The sequence below is a fragment of the Chiloscyllium plagiosum genome, chromosome 13 (assembly GCF_004010195.1).
Source record: "Chiloscyllium plagiosum isolate BGI_BamShark_2017 chromosome 13, ASM401019v2, whole genome shotgun sequence".
Lineage (NCBI taxonomy): Eukaryota > Metazoa > Chordata > Chondrichthyes > Orectolobiformes > Hemiscylliidae > Chiloscyllium > Chiloscyllium plagiosum.
In genome coordinates, this window is record NC_057722.1 from 11,962,240 (window position 1) to 11,982,012 (window position 19,773).

The 19,773-nt window shown below is 41.2% G+C and overlaps 1 protein-coding gene across 1 annotated transcript in view; it reads right to left on the reverse strand.

The window, feature by feature from the left end:
• Positions 1 to 11,518: 11,518 nt before the first annotated feature.
• Positions 11,519 to 19,773, reverse strand: part of LOC122555768 (espin-like protein) — a 65,749-nt gene continuing 57,494 nt past the window's right edge. Inside the window, exon 10 of the mRNA XM_043701884.1 lies at positions 11,519 to 14,724. Coding sequence (XP_043557819.1) covers positions 13,003 to 14,724 — 1,722 coding nt within the window. The 3' untranslated portion in view covers positions 11,519 to 13,002. The remainder of the gene's footprint in view (positions 14,725 to 19,773) is intronic.

The window sequence follows — 19,773 nt, forward strand, 5'->3', positions numbered from 1 at the left end:
CTTCTTGCCCAGATAGTTTCTATCCGTCCCCCTGTTACATCCCTTAACTGTTTCCAGCTCCACTGAGTGGCTGTTTACCAGAAACATTACTGCAAATTCTCTCTCCACAAAAGAATTCCAAACATTTCCAGCATTTTCTATTTTTATCCTAATGATTGGTTGATTTATTGTTGTCACATGCACTGAAATAAATTAAAAAGTGTTGTTTTGAGTGCTATACAGGTAGATCATACCTTACAAAGTGCATCAGGGTAATAGAACATAGTGTAGAATACAATGTTACAGCCACAAAATAGGTGCAGAGACAGAGAGAGAGAAAGATCAGAATTAACATTTGAGAAGTTTGTTCAAGAATCAGATAACAGTGGGGAGGTAGCAGTTCTTAAAACTATTACTATGAATGTACAAACATTTATATCTTCTACTAGATGGAAGAGGGTGGAAGAGAGTGTACTCAAGGTGGGAGAGGTCTATGATGATGTTAGTTGCTTTTCCAAGGCAGTGAGAAGTATAGATGGAGTCAATAGAAGGAAGGCTGATTTGCGTGGTGGACTGAGCCATGGTAATGAGAAGAATGCCATAAGCAAGCACAGAGAAGAATATGCAAAGATGAGGACTGGCTTCTGGATTGGCCTTTCAATTTCTCACAATCACTTGAAAGGAATCAGTGATGGACGATGACACACAAGTTGGAAAGGGCCTGTAGATTCACCTTTCCCCAAATGAAATGCATCTGTGGAAGTGATTGATTGATTCTCTGCGGTCTCTGTTTTTTGTTCCCAGGAGGTGATTGTTGCTAGAATTTTATTCCATTGTGGTTGATGAGGATGGCATGCCGTTGCCATGGTAGCAGTTGGTTTTCATCATATCCGAGCTGCTTGAAGATGGAAGCCTGTTGAAGCTTCTCTTGGTTTTCTGCCTCCTTCCTTTTCTCTTCCTCTAACCTGTGGAACAAAGGGGACTTTTCAACTACGTTGTCATTGACTGTAATCTGACAAAATGGATGGCCATCACAGAACCCTTCCACAGGGAAATCGTTCCCTCCACCTGCCTTGGGTATCATGATAGAGTCTAGTGGAAAACTGGTGTTAAATTTGGGGGTAGGTGGCTCAGCGGGTAAATGCACTGCCAAATGTGGCAATGAGCTCCCAGACTGGCTCAGTGTTAGCACCAGTGCCTCAAAGCGCCAGGGACCCAGCCTCAATTCCACCCTCGGAGTCTGTGTGGAGTTTTCATGTTCTCCCCATGTCTGCATGGGTTTCCTCCAGTGCTCCAATTTCCTCCCACAGTCTAAAGATGTGCAGGTTAGGTGGATTGGCCATGCTAAATTGCCCATGGGGCCCAGGGATGTGCAGACCAGGTGGATTAGCCATGGGAAATGTGAGATTACGCAGCTAGGGTAGAGGCTATGCTCTTCGGAGGGTCAGTACAGACTCAAAGGGCTGATTGGCCGCATTCTGCATCATAGGGATTCTAAGAAATTCTTCTTTGAAATCTGCTGGAGATGCCTGTGTGGGGACATCAGATCAACAGAAGTTTGAGATGAACATTGCCATGTTCTGCCTATGCTGAATAAATTGACCATTCAAGTGTCTCACTCTGGCCTCGCCCCTTCCCTTTGACCCTCTCTATAACATCCTTAAGTTTCAAAGCCCTTTGTGAAATCTGTATTTCTCCAACTCTGGCCTTTTATGGATCCCTGATCTCCCTATTGTCTCTGAATTCCTAGCTCTAAACCTCTCCTTTCTTTATAATTCCCCTTAAGGTCTATTTCGTTGATCCAGCTTTTGGTCACCTGTCTTAATGACTCCTTCTTTCTGATTAACATCATGAAATACCCCAAGGAGTGTAAAAGTACTTTCTAAAAGTAAGTTGTTGTTGAAGCAACATGCAGCTGCAAATTGAGTTCGAAACTATCGCAGTGGCGTATTTGCCACTGAAATATCACTGAGGCTTCCTGATTGCTGATGAGTTCGTGCAAAAGAAACAAGAATTAGGGGAATGCTGGTAAGGAGGGGAGGTAAGTGTGAAAGTGTGAGTTAGGTTGGAGTGCGTGTGTGAGGTTGGAGTGAGTACACAGGGAAGGGGATGTTGGAGTGAGTGTGTGGAGGAGGGTTGTTCAAGTGACCGGGCTGTGGAGAGGGAGGTTTAAGTGAGGATGAGGGTGTTGGAATGGGATGAAAAAGAAGCAAGAGTATATGGGCAAGGCAGAGGAGGCTCAAGTGAACATGTAAGGAGGAGAAGGTTAGACTGAGTGACATGGTTGCTTGTCCATGATGGGAGTGGTGCAGAATTTTTATTCTATTGTTGTATTTGGTAGGTAATGCTCCTCTGGACAATATATCATTGTGTTTCATCCTCCCCTCTTGGCCTTGATGATAACTGAGTCATTGCCTTCACAGTGAAACTGACTGGCCTTTGATGAAGCAGTTCCTTCACTGTGCTTCTTCTGAATTAACCTGTCAGTAATATACCTGGGGGAGCTTGAATACTTGTAAGAACAGACTCAAATCGAATTCAACTCCAGGGCCAACACTCACCTTTGCTTCTTCCTGTTGAGAACAAAGATAAGAGAACACATTAAAAATAAGTTGAGGAATTAGCTAAAAATATCTTTGAGAAAAGTGAGTGAAAGGGTGCGGTCTAGTGGGACATGTTTAAGGGACTTGCGCCAGGAAAAAAATAATTGAATGTGGAAAGGTACAGACAGATCTATGACCGCAATCCTCTGTTCACTTAGGAATGTGGTTAAAGGTAGGTAGTCACATGTTAAAATAGTCACATGTTTCCAGCATCTGCAGTCATTGTTTTTACCTAGTTGAATTACCTACTGCCAATTCTCTTGCAAGGATGCCTGCCTTGAAGAAGTTTTTCTCCTCTCTCTACAAGAATCTCAAGGAGTCCCTCTCCCACTGCAACTCCCAGGTCATTTCCTCTGCCCTGAAGCTCTTCCATGCTACTTTCTCCCCACCCCCACCCTCCTCTAGCTTATCTCTCCACGCTTCAGGCTCTCTGCCTTTATTCCTGATGAAGGGCTTTTGCCCGAAACATCGATTTTGCTGCTCCTCGGATGCTGCCTGAACTGCTGTGCTCTTCCAGCACCACTAATTCAAAATCTGGTTTCCAGCATCTGCAGTCATTGTTTTTACCTTTTACATGTTAAATATACCATCATGTGTTAATGGTAGCTGATCACATATTAAAATATACCATCACGTGTTAATGGTAGGTGATCACTTTAAGATACACCATGTTAAAGGTGGGTAGTCATATATTAAAAGTAGATGGTCATGTGATAAAGGTAGGTAGTCACATTTAAAAAGTAAGTGGTTACATTGTGCAGAAGTTCTAGCTCCAGTCACTGGTTTCATTGTGATTTAACTGATACATGTCAGGATGCTTGCATTCACTTAATGTTCCTGGGTTAGGGTGAGGCAACAAGCTGTCAGTTTTCCTGCTGTTGATCACTTTCCAGGGATCCAGTTAGAAATCAGTGTAAACCAGATGAGGGCAAGATTGGGTCTGGTTGCAATATAGCCATTGGTTGATTAACCAGCCAACATGTAAAATGGTCACTAGGGTGAAGTCTGAAGGAGATGGCCAGTGGTACCACAGCAGAAAAAAAAAGGCTATAAAGAGGGGAAAGAAAGTGGCATTGCTACCATTGAGGACATGCAGGAATGGCAGGGTTGGAAGGTATCAGACTCAGATCCACGGTCCAATGGTTATCATAATCCCAGCATAACTATGGACATATCAAACTGTTAATTCCAATGTACCCTTTTCCAGAGAGAAACACTATGACCAAAAAGGGACTGCAGATGTAAATTTAGTGACTGTCTGCGTGGACCCATGAACTATCACACTTGTGCAAAATCAAGGCAACTTCAAATGGAAAGACGAAGAAAGACAAAGAGAGGCTGGATACCCAACACCTCACAAGAGAATCCGACCTCCTGCAGAGATGCCTTTGTTCTACCCATCTAGGGATATACAAAAAGAAACACAGGGCTTACAAGTCTGTGTATGTTGTTGACCTGAATGTGCAGACTAGTGTGCTTGGAGTTCACAGCTTGAGAAAAATCCATTAAACACACGTGCAATGCAGGTAAAGAAAGAGACACTCTCTCTTTGAGTGCTGCCAGCCACTATTGAAAGGAACCAGAACAAAAGAATTTCAATCAACCTGCAAATACAAGAATCTAGAAATGGACTATTCAACTACTAATGTCAACACTACAGATAACATCCCTTGTAACAGTTGCAATGTTGTACTTGCTACCCTCCACGAACAAATTAGAAACTGACCTTTAATTTTTAATTTTTTTGGATTTATTTCTTATTCCGAAGCTGTGTGTAGTGTGTTGTGTTATTGTTTCTTCTCATGTTTAGTAACTAATAGACTCACTATTTTGTTGACTTGGGAAAGCCTGGTTAAACTGACTCCTTTTAAAACACAAAATCATTGATCTGGGAGAGAGGTACCCACAGGAGAAGAGACATTATTTAAACATTAACCTTGTTGTGACCAATTGAAGGAGTAGGTGTATAAAGTAGGGGAAGCAATTCATCCCTCCTCACCCAGGAGCTTAACAATTTGGGGTATCCCATTTGGAACTGTAATTAATGGAAGAACCTCATCTGGGGCTGCTACTAACACCATGCATCACACTCCCAGGCCTAGTTTGACAAGTTCATTCACACAAATACCTCAACAATGAGATGTACACCAACTGGGCAGAACCATTGCTGTAGGTCCATCGGAATGTGAGTGACTACAGGAATAAGCCCTCTGTTTAAGTCACTGAGGCAATAACTTATTCTAAGGATGTTAGCCAATCTGGGTGGAGGATATCCTAATATTAAATTCCTCTAGGTGAAGGTCGATATGGGTTCACACAAATGAATGTCACAATAGTAGGTCCCAGTAAATTCCTCTACCGATACAAAAGGCATACTCATTCCTTGGGTGAAGATAGGCATTTCCACCCAGTTTTAAGCTGCAGATACTCCTTGTAATAACTGAACTTTGATGCTGCTCCACCACTAGCAGCTTCTGACTCAGCTACTATCAATACGTACTTCTCTCTGTTCACTTTTTGCATCATCATTTCTTGTCTCCATGGAGGTAGACCACTGAAGAGCAGTGTTTCTTCTTTTTGCTATGGAGATGAAATAAAATCAATGATTTAAGTTTTTGTCCACACCGAAGAAACCATTTCACCATTGAGCAGTCTGTGATGTATATCTAATTAGACCATAAGGTATAGGAGCAGTATTAGGCCATTCAGCCCATCGAGTCTGCTGAGCCATTTGATCATGGCTGATATGTTTCTCAACCCTATTCCCTTCTCCCCATAACCTTTGATCCCCTTACTAAACAAGAGCCTATCTATCTCTGTATTCAAGACAATCAATGATGTGGCCTCTGCAGCCTTCTCTGGGAATGAGTTCCATAGATTCACCACCCTCTGGATGGAGAAATTCCTCCTCATCTGGGTTCTAAAGGGTTGTCCCTTTTCTCTGAGGCTGTGCTGTCAGGTCCCAGTCTCTCCCAATACCGGAAACATCTTCTCCATATCCACTCTATCCAGGCCTCGTCGTATTCTGTAAGTTTCAATCAGATCATCCTATCCTTCTAAATTCCATTAAATACAAACCCAGAGCCCTCAACTGCTCATCATATGATAAGCCCTTAATTCCCAGGATCATTTTTGTAAATCTCCACTGGACCTCCTCCAAGGCCAGTACATCCTTCCTCAAATATAGAGCTCACAATTGCTCATGATATTCCAGAGCCTTATACAGCCTCAGCAGTACATTCCTGCTCTTTAATTCTAGTCCCTTTGAAATGAATGCTAACATTGCACATGCCTTCCTAACTGCCACCTGAACCAGCATATTAACCTGAAGAGAATCTTGAACAAAGACTCCTAAGTCCCTTTGTGCCTAAATCTTTCAGCTTCCCCAATACCTTCTTCTTAGTGATGACCATTACACTCACCTTTGTCCCTTGACTCCTTTGAAGTTTTGGTATGTTACAGCTGCAAAGTACCTATTCACTACCTCCACCATTTCTTTGTTCCCCATTACTACATTTCCAACCTCATTTTCCAGCAGTCCAATGTCTACTCTAGCCTCTCTTGTTTCATTGATATATCTAATGAAAAAATTGGAATCTTCTTTTATATTACTCATAGCTCATCCTTATATTTCATCTTCTCCCACCGACTACCCCCCGCCAGCTATCCTTCGACCATCTTCTTGCTTTTTTAGTTGACCTTTGGTTTTTAAAGTCTTCCCAATCCTCTGACTTCCCACCAATCTTCTCCATATCATGTGCTTTTTCTTTTGCTTAATGCTGTTCCTGACTTCCTTTGTCAGTCATAGTTGTCGTGTCCTCCCTTACTATGTTTCTTCTTCCTTGGGATGAATCTCTGCTGTGCCTCCTAAGTTATCCCTAGAAACTCCTGCCATTGCTTTGCTGCTCCAGCATCTTCTCTGCTAGGCTCCGCTTACAATCAACTCTGGCTGGCTCCTCCCTCATGTGTTTCTAGCTACCTATTTTCAATTGTAAAATCATTACATCTGATTCCAGCTTCTCCCTCTCGAAGTTCAATGTAATTTTATCACATCCTGGTGACTGTCACCTCAGGGACTCCTTCACTTTAAGCTCCTTCATCAGGTCATCCTCAATACACATAACCAAATCCAGAATTGCCTGATCCCTAGGCTCCAGCACAAACTAGACTCCCAGACTCAACCAAACTGAAAACTATGGGATCTCTTTGGTCCAGGAGAACATTTCATAGAATCCTCACAGTGTGAAAGCAGACTATTTGGTCTATCGAGTCCACACTGACCCTCTGAAGAGCAGCTCACCCCCTGTAACCCTGCATTTCCCATAATTAATCTATCTAGCTTGCACATCCCTGGATACTATGGGCAATTTAGCATGGCCAATTCACCTAATCTGCACATCTTTGGACTGTGAGAAGAAACTGGAGTACCCAGAGGAAACCCACACAGACACAGGGAGAATGTGCAAGCTTCACAAAGACAGGTGCCCAAGGATGGAATTAAACATGGGTCCCTGGTGCTGTGAGGCAGCAGTACTAACCACTGGGATATTGTGCCACCCATAATTTGTTTGTAATCTCCAAACTCTTTATTTTCAAAATTTGAGGCCAAATCTGAGGCTTTATAATCTTTTCAAACTTCCTCCTTGCCATTTGCCCAATATCCTGTGAATCTCCTCTCTTCAATTCCCAGTACTTCCTAACTCCTCACTCACTTTCCTGGTCTTTCCCATCTTCTCTCTCACATTCCCAGTCCTTCCCATCTCCTCTCCTACATTCCTGATCCTTCCCAACTCCTCTCCCATTTTCCCAGCATTCGGTTTTTTTTGTCATATGATTTTATTTTCACAGATCCAATATCTCCAACTTTACATTGCCTCCTAAGTCAAAGTTGCCTGACACATAACTGAGGGTAATAGGCTTACCTAGAGCAGGTAAACTGACAGAAGCAATAGAATAAGAAAAAGGGAATGAGACAAGACAGGAGTTTATGGCAGTGAGAGAATTATCGAGATATTAATGTGATGATTCTTTATACTTTCTGAGATACAGAGCATGATGTTCTGCCCAACATATAAAAGCATACAAAGAGAATTATATTTGATATTCAATTGTTTCGATTGACTTAGCATCGAAATGGAAGCATATTCCACTATATTTACTATTTAATCATGTCATCATTTCATCTTTGTAACTGCGGTGACCACTATATATCTGTTTCAACATTGGAATCTCTGGACTGTTAGGAGGTAGGCATCTGTGTGACAGGCATGGAAACCTGAGCTCTAAAGATTTAATGGTGCACACACAGGATGTCTTCATTTAAATGTTGGGGTTGTGTTCCTTAAAATTGCGATTTTCCATGAAACAATCTTAAGTAAAGCATGATTTCCCACAGGAATCAATGTTAAAGCCAGGCTTAGATTCCTGAGGTCAATTTTTTCCCAGAAAAGCCAATGCAAGTGTTGAAATATTGTGTCATACACGTGCAGCGCTGTGCATTCCAAGTTGGAATAACTTGCAAAACTAAACAAGACAAGCTTCAATAAAGAAAGCAGACTTCTTGCTTACAGAGAAGTCTTTAAAGAAATGTTCAATCCATAATGGGTATAGTACAAGTCCCTCCACTATTGTAGCTGTTCAGCTAAAGTAGTATAGAGTACTATACAGCAAAGAAGTCTTCTAAAATGAAAAGACCACAGCAGTTCCTTGATTACTGTAGATACAGAGGAGAAATTTTGAAAAATGATTTAAATTAAGCTTATTTCAATACATGAAGAGAGAGATGTTTAAAAAAACAATGATCTTAGACTGCAGTGTACAGTCACAATTATGCCAACTCTAGAAGCACAATAAGAGACATTTGATGATGCAGTGATACAAGCCACATGATGATCAATGAAGTACAATGACCTAGATAGCACAATATTGCAAGATGTGACTCGGAAATGAGACTTGTTCAAAGGAGCAATGGTACTTTAAATGAGGTGATATAGACATTAAAAAGAAGGTTAAAACATAAAATGGATTAATAGCAGAGATTTAAAATGAGGACTCCCTGTACTTATGTCTTTTAACACAGACCTTCAAGTTCACAGAGATCTGGTGGAAATGAGCTGAATTTGAAATGATTAATACTTTGACAATGAATTCACCATTACACAACTTAAGATATTGGTCAAAGAAGCAATGGCAACACGTGGGAAAAGTTTTGCCCCACAGCAAGAGGTCAGCGTCTGAAATTCTCTGCCTGAGAGTACAGTGCAGGCAGGTTCAATCAAGGCATTCAATGGTCAATTGAATTATTGTCTGATAAGGAAGAATATACAGGATTACTGGGAGAAGTGGGTAAGTGGCACAAGGTTTATCATTCCTTGGATGGCTAGTGCAGTCAGAAAGGGCTGAATGGCCTTCTTCTGGGATGCAACCATCCTTTTTTTTTGTCATATTAGCAAAGCATTGGCTTGGCCATATTTTCAGTCGCTGAAGTACTTTTGCAGCAATTTTCACCTTGCATTACTGAGTCATGATATGGGCTTCATACTGAAGCATTGATTCAAGAAGGCAGCTCAAGATTTTTCATGATTGAAAAATCTGAGAAAGGAGCAGCGCTCTGAAAGCTAGTGCTTCCAAATAAGCCTGTTGGACTATAACCTGGTGTTGTGTGACTTTGTGTGACTTGGACCCCAATCTCAGAGGGTGTATCCAGAACCAATTATCGGGTTGACATGGATTATTCATGTGATAACCTTTACATTCAACACAGGATAAAAAGAGCACAGACAAAAACCTAGCTTCAGGTCACAGAATTTAAAAAAGCACAATAACCACCAAGAATATAAAGACATCCTATTAGAACCCAGAGAACAAAGCAGCCTCACAGCAAGACATAGACAGGAAAAGGCAGCAAGGGTCACGCTGAGTAACCTGCTCCACACCCAAGGTTAACTAATACTTGTCGCAGCCAGTAAAGCTTGCTTGCTTTATGAATTTTTACTTAATGTTCCTGAATTGTCACAAATTAATCTGACGCTCTAACCATATGATTTGACAGACTTAAGAACCCTTGAAGTTAAATCAGATTCTCACAACATGGAAAATTCTTACCATCAACATCTTGGTCATTGCAGACGTGGCAGGAGTGTTGGATAGGTAGAAGAATCACAAAAATTAAATTGCATAGATTATTAATCTTGGTCATCTGATTACTGCCGCGGTCAAAGATGTAGCCCCTTGTTTAAGAGTCTCCAACCTCCCGCAGAACTTCACCTTGGTAGGGTTTTTATTTGTCAGAAACCAAATGAGCCCTCCCTCGCTCTCTCCTATGAAGGACACATGCAAATGTCCTAAAACCAGAGAGTTCATGATGTTTTGGTACATTCAAGGCTTGGTTATGCAATGAAAGCTTTTAATGGGCCACAGATTGTAATATTACTCAGTTTGTTACACATTTTTGATGGCTACCAAGTTAACCAAGGGTCAACCGACCTCAAACACATGCTGTACCCCGGCTGAATTTCAAACCATACCACTGTAAGAGCTGATAAATTCCATTCACAAGCAACAACTTTTCATTCAAATCATGAGAAGTATTTTAGAATCATTTACTAATTTTTAATTATTCAGCAATCAAAAACTGACACACAAAACAAGAAGATCCGCATTTTGCATGAACTGACACCACTGCCTCAGCAAAATCTTTCCTGGAACCAATCCAACCTCTTCATAATGACCCTAAAAGGCAATAACGTTTTAGAATGCTTGTGTTGTCAGGTTAAATTATTGAATAAAGTGGACAATATTCCTGATAATTGCCATGAAACAGGACGTGCCTACATAACTTTGAATCAGTAAATGGCCTGGTCCATTAGTGGTCTGAATTAATGCCCCAATAAGAGATCATCTGGTCATTTCTCTCAGTGGTAGTTAGGGATCCCTCTGATTGGAGAGTTGACATTTACAACTGCATTTCCTATATTGCAACAGTGACTGTCCTTCAGAAGTACTTTACTGGCTGTAGAGTTCTTCAGAATGTGTTTGGGTCAAAAAGGTGCTAGTTAATAAAAGTTCTTTCAGATCCTTCTCTCTTCTTATCTGTGTCTAGGCAAACTCATACATGCAGAGGTAGTGAACCACAGACAAACAAATCAAAAGGTTACTCCACCTTCTAATCAAATAAGTTGAAATTTATTTTGATTTTTTTTCTCAATTAATACTTTTTCTCTTACTTATTAATTGTAGTATTGAGCAGGACTTATACACTTAATGGTAAGGTCCCAAGGAGTGTTGCTGAACAAAGAGACCTTGGAGTGCAGGTTCATAGCTCCTTGAAAGTGGAGTCACAGGTAGGTAGGATAGTGAAGAAGGCGTTTGGTATGCTTTCCTTTATTGGTCAGAGTGTTGAGTACAGGAGTTGGGAGGTCATGTTGCGGCTGTACAGGACATTGGTTAGGCCACTGTTGGAATATTGCATGCAATTCTGGTCTCCTTCCTATCGGAAAGTTGTTGTGAAACTTGAAAGGGTTCAGAAAAGATTTACAGGGATGTTGCCAGGGTTGGTGGATTTGAGCTACAGGGAGAGGCTGAACAGGCTGGGGCTGTTTTCCCTGGAGCGTCGGAGGCTGAGGGATGACCTTATAGAGGTTTACAAAATTATGAGGGGCATGGATAGGATAAATAGACAAAGTCTTTTCCCTGGGGTCGGGGAGTCCAGAAATATAGGACATAGGTTTAGGGTGAGAGGGGAAAGATATAAAAGAGACCTCGGGGCAACTTTTTCACGCAGAGGGTGGTACACGTATGGAATGAACTGCCAGAGGATGTGGTGGAGGCTGGTACAATTGCAACATTTAAGAGGCATTTGGATGGGTATATGAATAGGAAGGGTTTGGAGGGATATGGGCCGGATGCTGGCAGGTGGGACTAGATTGGGTTGGGATATCTGGTTGGCATGGACGGGTTGGACCGAAGGGTCTGTTTCCATGCTGTATATCTCTATGACTCTATGACCCTATGTACCAAGTGGAGTTGAATGACTTAGAAAAGTGAAGGAGGGTTTCTGTGTTCGATGCACTTTAGGCATGACTATATTTAGAGCTTCAACTAAATTAGTTTTTTTCTGGTATAAAGTTAAAGTTGTTCAACTTCTACCAGTGGTGGCATATGAATGGTCATTCATTTTGCTGATGATTTTGAAGCTACCATTATTTATAAGAAAAAGTGTTAGCTCAACTTTGGTTCAATTGGCATCATTCCCACCCAAGTAGGAAGATTATGCTTCAAGCCTTGTTTTAGTTAAAGGTTTCCAATAACACACTAATCAGAGATACAGTCTGTCAATGAAGAGATTTACCTGCTGTCCTAAACAATATTCGTGTGGAATTATTTGAGGAAACTAAATGGATTAACTAGACATTAATTCCATTTATTTTTATAGTATCTTGCTGTGTGCAAATCATCTGCAACGTTTGCCAAAATTATACTTACTGCACTGCAAAAAAAAATTCCCGAGTATAATATGCTTCTGAATGAGGTGGTAAGATGCAATATAGATGCATATCTCTTTCGTATGTAGCAACATGGATTCTTTTCATAGCTGGAATCCGAGATACATGTCTGGTGTTGTGCTTAATCTAGAGTAATATTATTTCAGGCCTTGAACAGTATTAAACCAAAGTAATCTATTAACTCAATACACTAAGGGACCAATGCATTTATATTGTATTACATATATATTTTAACGGGTGAAGCCAGAACTAAGTATGTGATTGCTTGGTTTCCATGATAGGTTACATTATAATAATAATGCATCTTATTGCACCAAGCTTGCAGTGAAGGAAGGCAGGTTATATTGTGATTTATGAGTTTGGTAGCGCTGTATTAACAGGTCATTCTACTTAGTGCACTAAATCTTTTGGACCACTAACATTTGTAAAAAAGAATAGTTTTGGTATTACATGCTATTCCATTGGTGTTTAGTTTAATTGGCCCATTCTTACAAAAATAAACCATACTCGTGGATGTCTTGAGCAACTGGATGTCTATCATCAGGAATTACACAATTATTTTAGCTAGATACATGGATAGAGTGCACGTAAGATTCAAGGTTATTGTATGGAAGAGTCATTATGGAGAGGAGAGAAATGGTTTCTGTTCATTACGAAGAGTGGATCACAGGATTCTGCTGATTAGTTGGGGTTTGTTAACACTTCCATTGTAGTTAAGGGGACACTAGTCAAGACTCAATATAATGCAGTCAGTAACAGACTATACTAGCACCAAAAAACGTGTCCCCTTTTTATCTTGGTCACAAAGGCTCAATTTATGAAACCTAAGTCCATTTGGGCCAGAGAACTAACCCAACTATTCTCCCATGAGCTGTAGGAAATCGAACCACATCATCAGATGGACAGTAATCCTGAAGCTACTTCTCAAAATCAAAAATTTCAGCTTCCTTGTCCTTCCAGAAAGTAAAGCTTCTGTCAATGTACTTGCAAATCTCATCATTGCTGAAACCTCCAAGGTCAGAAGAATAGCCTTGCCCTATGGACATTTCATCCTCTTCAGGTGTGGCACTTTGCACGACAACTTTAGGCACTGCTCTTACAGCTGTCTTGGGCTGTGAGGGCGTGTTCATTGCAGCCACCATGTTTTCAGGGTTGCTGAAGAACCTCTGCTTAATGTCGTCAAACCCATCTTTCCATTCCCTTTTGCCAGCATCAATCTCCTCAATGACAGCCTTGTGGAACGCACGGACCAAGTCCCAACTGAACTTCCCCAAGTGGTCAAACACCTCGAAACACAGAAGATGCCTCATTTTCCTTTCATCTGGGGGCAGGTCTAGCTCGAGGATGTGAAAGTACCCCAGCATAAAAAGATCAAGGGTCAGGCTGTTGTGATCAACAGGAACGCCATTGACACGTGGGAGAAACTGTTCAGGGGAATAGGTGATCCTTTGCCTGTTCAGTCTTCTAATCTGTCTGGATGGAACATGGGATATGATATTTCTCCAATTACTAATGAGTTTGGTGATAGTCCTTTGCTGTAGGAACAGGTGCCTAAATTTTCCATTTTGTATGGATTGTTTAGATTGGGGCTCCAGTTGTCTTTCCAACTCTGGTGTTTGTTTACTCTCCCCTGTTTCAGCCATCTTGCCATTATCTGGTAGTTCACTGCTATCTTCAACACTGGCAACTTTATGCAGGTTTCTGACTTTCGTTCCCAAAGACATGGCGTAAGTTGACTTTTTCCAGTGACCCAGGAATAATACAACAATTCTTTCTTTTCTCAGACTAGTCGACTCAGTCACAGGTGAATGTACAGTGCTGTCTTCAGCTATGTTAGCCTGTGAAGCGATTCTTGACTCACTTCTGTCCTCCATCCTGCCTGACTGCTCAGGATCAGGCAATTGTTCTTCACATGATTCACTCTGCTGACCCCTGGTAATAACCTCATGGAGAGATTCATCCTCATCATGAGTAGCTTCTACACTTTGACTCCCATCTCCACATTCAGAAGACTTGGAGTAAGAGCCACCATTGCTGTCATCCTCTTTGCCTATACCTTTCTGGTTTCCCTGTGTGTCAGAGCACGCCAAAGCTTTTTCTTTGCTCACACATTGCTTTTCAAAGTTTGCTTTGAGTGTGCGTACGGAGACACCGAACTGCTGAATCTCTTTCTCCACTTTGTTTCGGGAGGACGTTTGGTTGGGCTTGGATGAGAAGGGGATAGCTGCTAATTCCACATTTGGCATTCTGGTGATTTCCTTGCTGTTGTGTTGCTCTGCGCAGTCTTTCTCATTCAAATTTGACAGAAGCAGTGACATAGTCCTCACAATGCCAGATATCCTGCTGCACCACACGGGCAAAGATGAGTGTTTATCCTTGCCTGAATCCTGACGCAAAGGCTGAATACTGACTGTTAGGTTGACTATGGGAGCAGGGAGAATGGTCCGCAGCTGCACCGCCAACTGATTCAACTCCCCCTCGTATCCCTGGCACCTTTTCATGACTTGGACTGTCTCGATCTGCTTCTCCAGGTAGATAAGATCTTCCTCAGTCAGAAGCTCTCCAAATGGACCCAGTATGGCGTTGTGTTCCTGGGAGTACCTCCATATCTCCGTCTGTAGATAACCATTGCCGTTGTGCTTGATGGAGCAAAGAAGATTTGAATGGACCCTCAAACAACATCACAATCCATGATTAAGGATAAGACAATCTTCCAAATCAAACGTGACTGAATACTCTTAAATGAAATTAGAGTTTACAGAGGAAGTCTCTTGATATCCTGCATCTAGCTGGGGCATTTCAATTTTAATTTGGATTTTTTAAAAACATTTAAAGGTCACGAGTCATGTTTCTCTCAGTTTTTACAGTTTCCAGCTTTACATTGTCACTTTCTCCAGCTTACTCATGTCATATCCCAGAAAAGATGTGTTCAATGTTAATACTTTTACTTTCAAAATTGCAAAATGTCAGAGCGCTCAACCCATTCATCATTCTAACTTAAGGAACACACTGGACCATCTTTCCCAAGTCACTCTAACCCAAAAATGTTCTAATTGATGGTTTGCTGTCACTTTCAAATTTACTGTTGCATCCCCAAGTCACTAACTGTTGAGTAACTCTACTGTCCCAGGGTTACTCAATGCATGCTCTGGGTTATTCTATAACACCAAGCCATTCTGAGTCAAGGTTCATTCTAACCAAAAAGACACTTTAGTCTCTGCCCCAGTCTAACTGCCAGATCAAGCTAATCTAACAGATTAAGACTTAGTTATTTAAACTCATTTTAACTTTTCACACACTCTAACCCTTGGGTCAATCTAATTCAGTTATTTTGAGAATTTAGATATGGTCAAATTATAACAATATGGTGGAACTTTAACTAATCGACACTGCATTCACTCTGTAAAAGCTCAAATGGACAGCATTGAAAAGATCTTTTCCTCTGATCTTTGCATGTGTAGCTTGCATACTTTTGGCATTGAAAGTGAAAGCACAAGTGGAAAAGTTCTCTTTCCCAGTACAGGTACACAATCCTTTATCCCAAATTCCGAAATCCAAAAGCTCCGAAATCCGAAGATGTTTTTGTGATTTTTTTTTTGCATAACAAGGTTGTTTGTGCGAACAGGTGACCCAACCCCGCACCCACTCGACCCACATCACTTAGATGTGACGTAGCAGTGTGGCTCAGCACTGGAAGGCATCAATTGTGTCTCCGCGTTCGTATTAGTCACACGTGGGTCTGCTCTTTGGTAATTTTTTAAATTTCACTGTGAAAATGTCACCTTATTCTGAAATCCGAAAGATTCCAAAATCTGAAAAACAACTGGCCTCAAGGATTTTGGATAAAGGATTGTGTATCTATACTGACATCTCCCCACCCAATACCATCCCTTGAAAGTGCAATGTATATACATCCTGTTCTTGTATCGTGTAGAATCCAATGTTTTGTTTTGCAAGATTAGCCTTATCCTTAAAAGTGATGCACAAATACAAAGCAAGAGTTAAAGAAAATACACCAAAATGCAATCTCAATTCAAACTGAAATTCCAAGTCAGTAAAACATGCAGGAACACACTCCAGCTGCAGATCTGCATAATGCACACTGTAACTGGGTGTGTTTTGTGTATTTTACATGCGTGCAGAGATGCATATCTACATGATGTAGACAAATCCCCAATGAAACATCAGGTTGGCAAACCACACAAGTGCACAATGTGAGGAAATCCAAACCTAACAGCAGGTATGCACAATGCATAGAAACACACAGCAACATATTCCAAGACTGCAGGTTTTCAGTACACAGAAAGACTGCAGCTTTGTAAATACCCAGTTAAGTATATGGGATGTGCAGCTTTGTAAATACACAGCTATGTACATGAGATGTACAGCTTTGTAAATACAAAGTTATGTATATGGGATGTGCAAGTTTGTAAATGCACAGCAATTCATATTTCAGGTGTACAAAACACAAAGCATTGACTATAGATACAGAATTTACATTATGTACAACAGAGGTGTGCAGGACATATCACCACACATCCCAATATGGCTGTTCTTCACTTTGGTCTTGCTTATGTTTAAATTTCATTTGACCCACATTTCAATTCTATTCACCCACCCCTGCTTCATGTCCCTTGATAACCATATCTAACAATAAAGCTATCAATTTCAATCTCGAAAACTGCAACTATCGCAGTATTCACAGATCTTTACAAAGCAAATTCCAGTTCATTACTTACCTTTTGTGGACAAAGTATTCCCAATTTCAATCCTAAATGGCCAAGCTTCAACTTTAAGATTATGTCTGTTTGTTCTTTATTCCTTTGTGGAGGGCATAGTTTATTTAAATCTTACCCCACTGAATCATACCATTATTTTAAGGGCCTTAATAAATTTATACCGAAATTCAAAAGCAAAAGAGAGTACAAAGTAAGTGTAACCTGCCCTTCTACTTTAAATCTCCAAGCCTTGGTATTGCTACCTAAGATATCAAAGGTATTGTGGTACTGTGATAGAATCCCTACCTCTGAGCCTGAAGCTCTAGATTGAGTCCTGTGCCAGGACTTATCGGCCTTGGCAGATCTGATGGTGAGCTGGCCAGATAGATTATCTTTGAGCTTATAAATCCTTCAGGACTTCGTCCATCAGTGTGAACCAACCCAAGGGAAGTCTATGGCTCAACCCTTGGATATGAAAACAGGAGAAAAGACAGCCAGTGGAAAGAAAGATGGCACAGTAACAGTCCATTCAGCTCAATGGGTCCTTGCTAGTGATTACGCTCCACTCCAGTCGGCCGCCATCTTTGCTCAGCTAAATCTACCATTGTCACCCCATTCCTTTCTCCCGCAAATGACTTATTTCCCCTTAAATGAGTCTATACTATTCATTTCAAACTCTCTACGTGGGAATAGGTTCCACATTCTTCCTGCTCTTTGGGTAAAGGCGTGACTTGCAAATTCCCCATTGATTCCTTGATGACTATCTTATATCAACAGCCTTGAGTTACAATCTTCCCCCAAGAATGCAATAATTAGGAGCACGAGTAGACCATTTGGCCCCTCAAGGCTGCTATGCCATTTGATAAGATTGCTGCTGATCTCAGGTTTTCTCATCTCGATTCCCCACAAGAGGAAAGATTCTCTCTTTACAACTTTCAGTGAAAATTTCATGGCCATTGTTATTGAGACTAGCTTTCAATCAAATTGAATTGGATTGATGGATTGGTGGAGCACATTAGTTGGGCCGAGTGGCCATCAGCTTCTCCACTCCCTGATCAGATTGTGAGCAGCCAAAACCTTGCATAATCTTTGAGACCACTATGAGGTTTCTTATTTGAAAAGAAAAAAGATCCAACCTCTGAATCCTTTCTCGATACCCTGGAAATACATCCAGGGAAGTTATTTGGGTGGAACTGAGAAATAAGAAAGGGATGATCACCTTATTGGGATTGTATTAGAGACCCCCTAATAGTCAGAGGGAAATTGAGAAACAAACTTGTGAGGAGATCTCAGTTATCTGTAAGAATAATAGGGTGGTTATGGTAACTTTCCAAACATAGACTGGGACTGCCATAGTGTTAAGGGTTTAGATGGAGAGGAATTTGTTAAGTGCGTACAAGAAATTTTTCTGATTTAGTATGTGGATGTACCTACTTGAGAAGGTGCAAAACTTGACCTATTCTTGGGAAATAAGGCAGGGCAGGTGACTGAGGTGTCAGTGGGGGAGCACTTTGGGGCCAGTGACCATAATTCTATTAGATTGAAAATAGTGATGGAAAAGGATAGACCAGATCTAAAAGTTGAAGTTCTAAATTGGAGAAAGGCCATTTTGATGGTATTAGGCAAGAACTTTCAAAAGCTGATTGGGCACAGATGTTCACAGGTAAAGGGATGGCTGGAAAATGGGAAGCGTTCAGAAATAAGATAACGAGAATCTAGAGAAAGTATATTCCTGTCAGAATGAAAGGAAAGGCTGGTAGGTATAGGGAATGCTGGATGACTAAAGAAATTGAGGGTTTGGTTAAAAAAAAGGAAGCATTTGTCAGGTATAGACAAGATAGATCGAGTGAATCCTTAGAAAAGTATAAAGGAAGTAGGAGTATACTTAAGAGGGAATTCAGGAGGGCAAAAAGGGGACATGAGATAGCTTTGGCAAATAGAATTAAGGAGAATCGAAAGGGTTTTTACAAATACATTAAGGACAAAAGGGTAACTAGGGAGAGAATAGGGCTCCTCTCAGAAAGGCTGCCTTTGTGTGGAGCCACAGAAAATGGGGGAGATACTAAACATTTATTTTGCATCAATATTTACTTTGGAAAAGGAAATGGAAGATATAGAATGTAGGGAAATAGATGGTGACACCTTGAAAAATGTCCATATTACAGAGGAGGAAGTGCTGGATGTCTTGAAACACATAAAGGTGTACCCTAGAACTCTGTGGAAAGCTAGAGAAGTGATTGCTGGGCCTCTTGCTGAGATATTTGCATCATCGATAGTCACAGGTGAGGTGCCGGAAGACTAGAGGTTGGCTAACATGGTGCCACTGTTTAAGGAGGGTGGTAAGGACAAGCCAGGGAACTATAGACCAGTGACCCTGACATCGGTGCTGGGCAAGTTGTTGGAAGGAATCCTGAGGGACAGGATGTACATGTATTTGAAAAGGCAAGGACTGATTAGGGAATGTCAACATGGCTTTGTGCGTGGGAAATCATGTCTTACAAACTTGATTGAGTTTTTTGAAGAAGTAACAAAGAGGATTGATGAGGGCAGAGCGGTAGATGTGATCTATACAGGCTTCAGTAAGGTGTTCGACAAGGTTCCCCATTGGAGACTGATTAGCAAGGTTAGATCTCATGGAATACAGGGAGAACTAGCCATTTGGATACAGAACTGGCTCAAAGGTAGAAGACAGACAGTGGTGGTGAAGGGTTGTTTTTCAGACTGGAGGCCTGTGACCAGTGGAGTGCCACAAAGATCAGTGCTGGGTCCTCTACTTTTTGTCATTTACATAAATGATTTGGATGCGAGCATAAGAGGTACAGTTAGTAAGTTTGCAGATGACACCAAAATTGGAGGTGTAGTGGACAGCGAAGAGGGTTACCTCAGATTACAACAAGATCTGGACCAGATGGGCCAATGGGCTGAGAAGTGGCAGATGGAATTTAATTCAGATAAGTGCGAGGTGCTGCA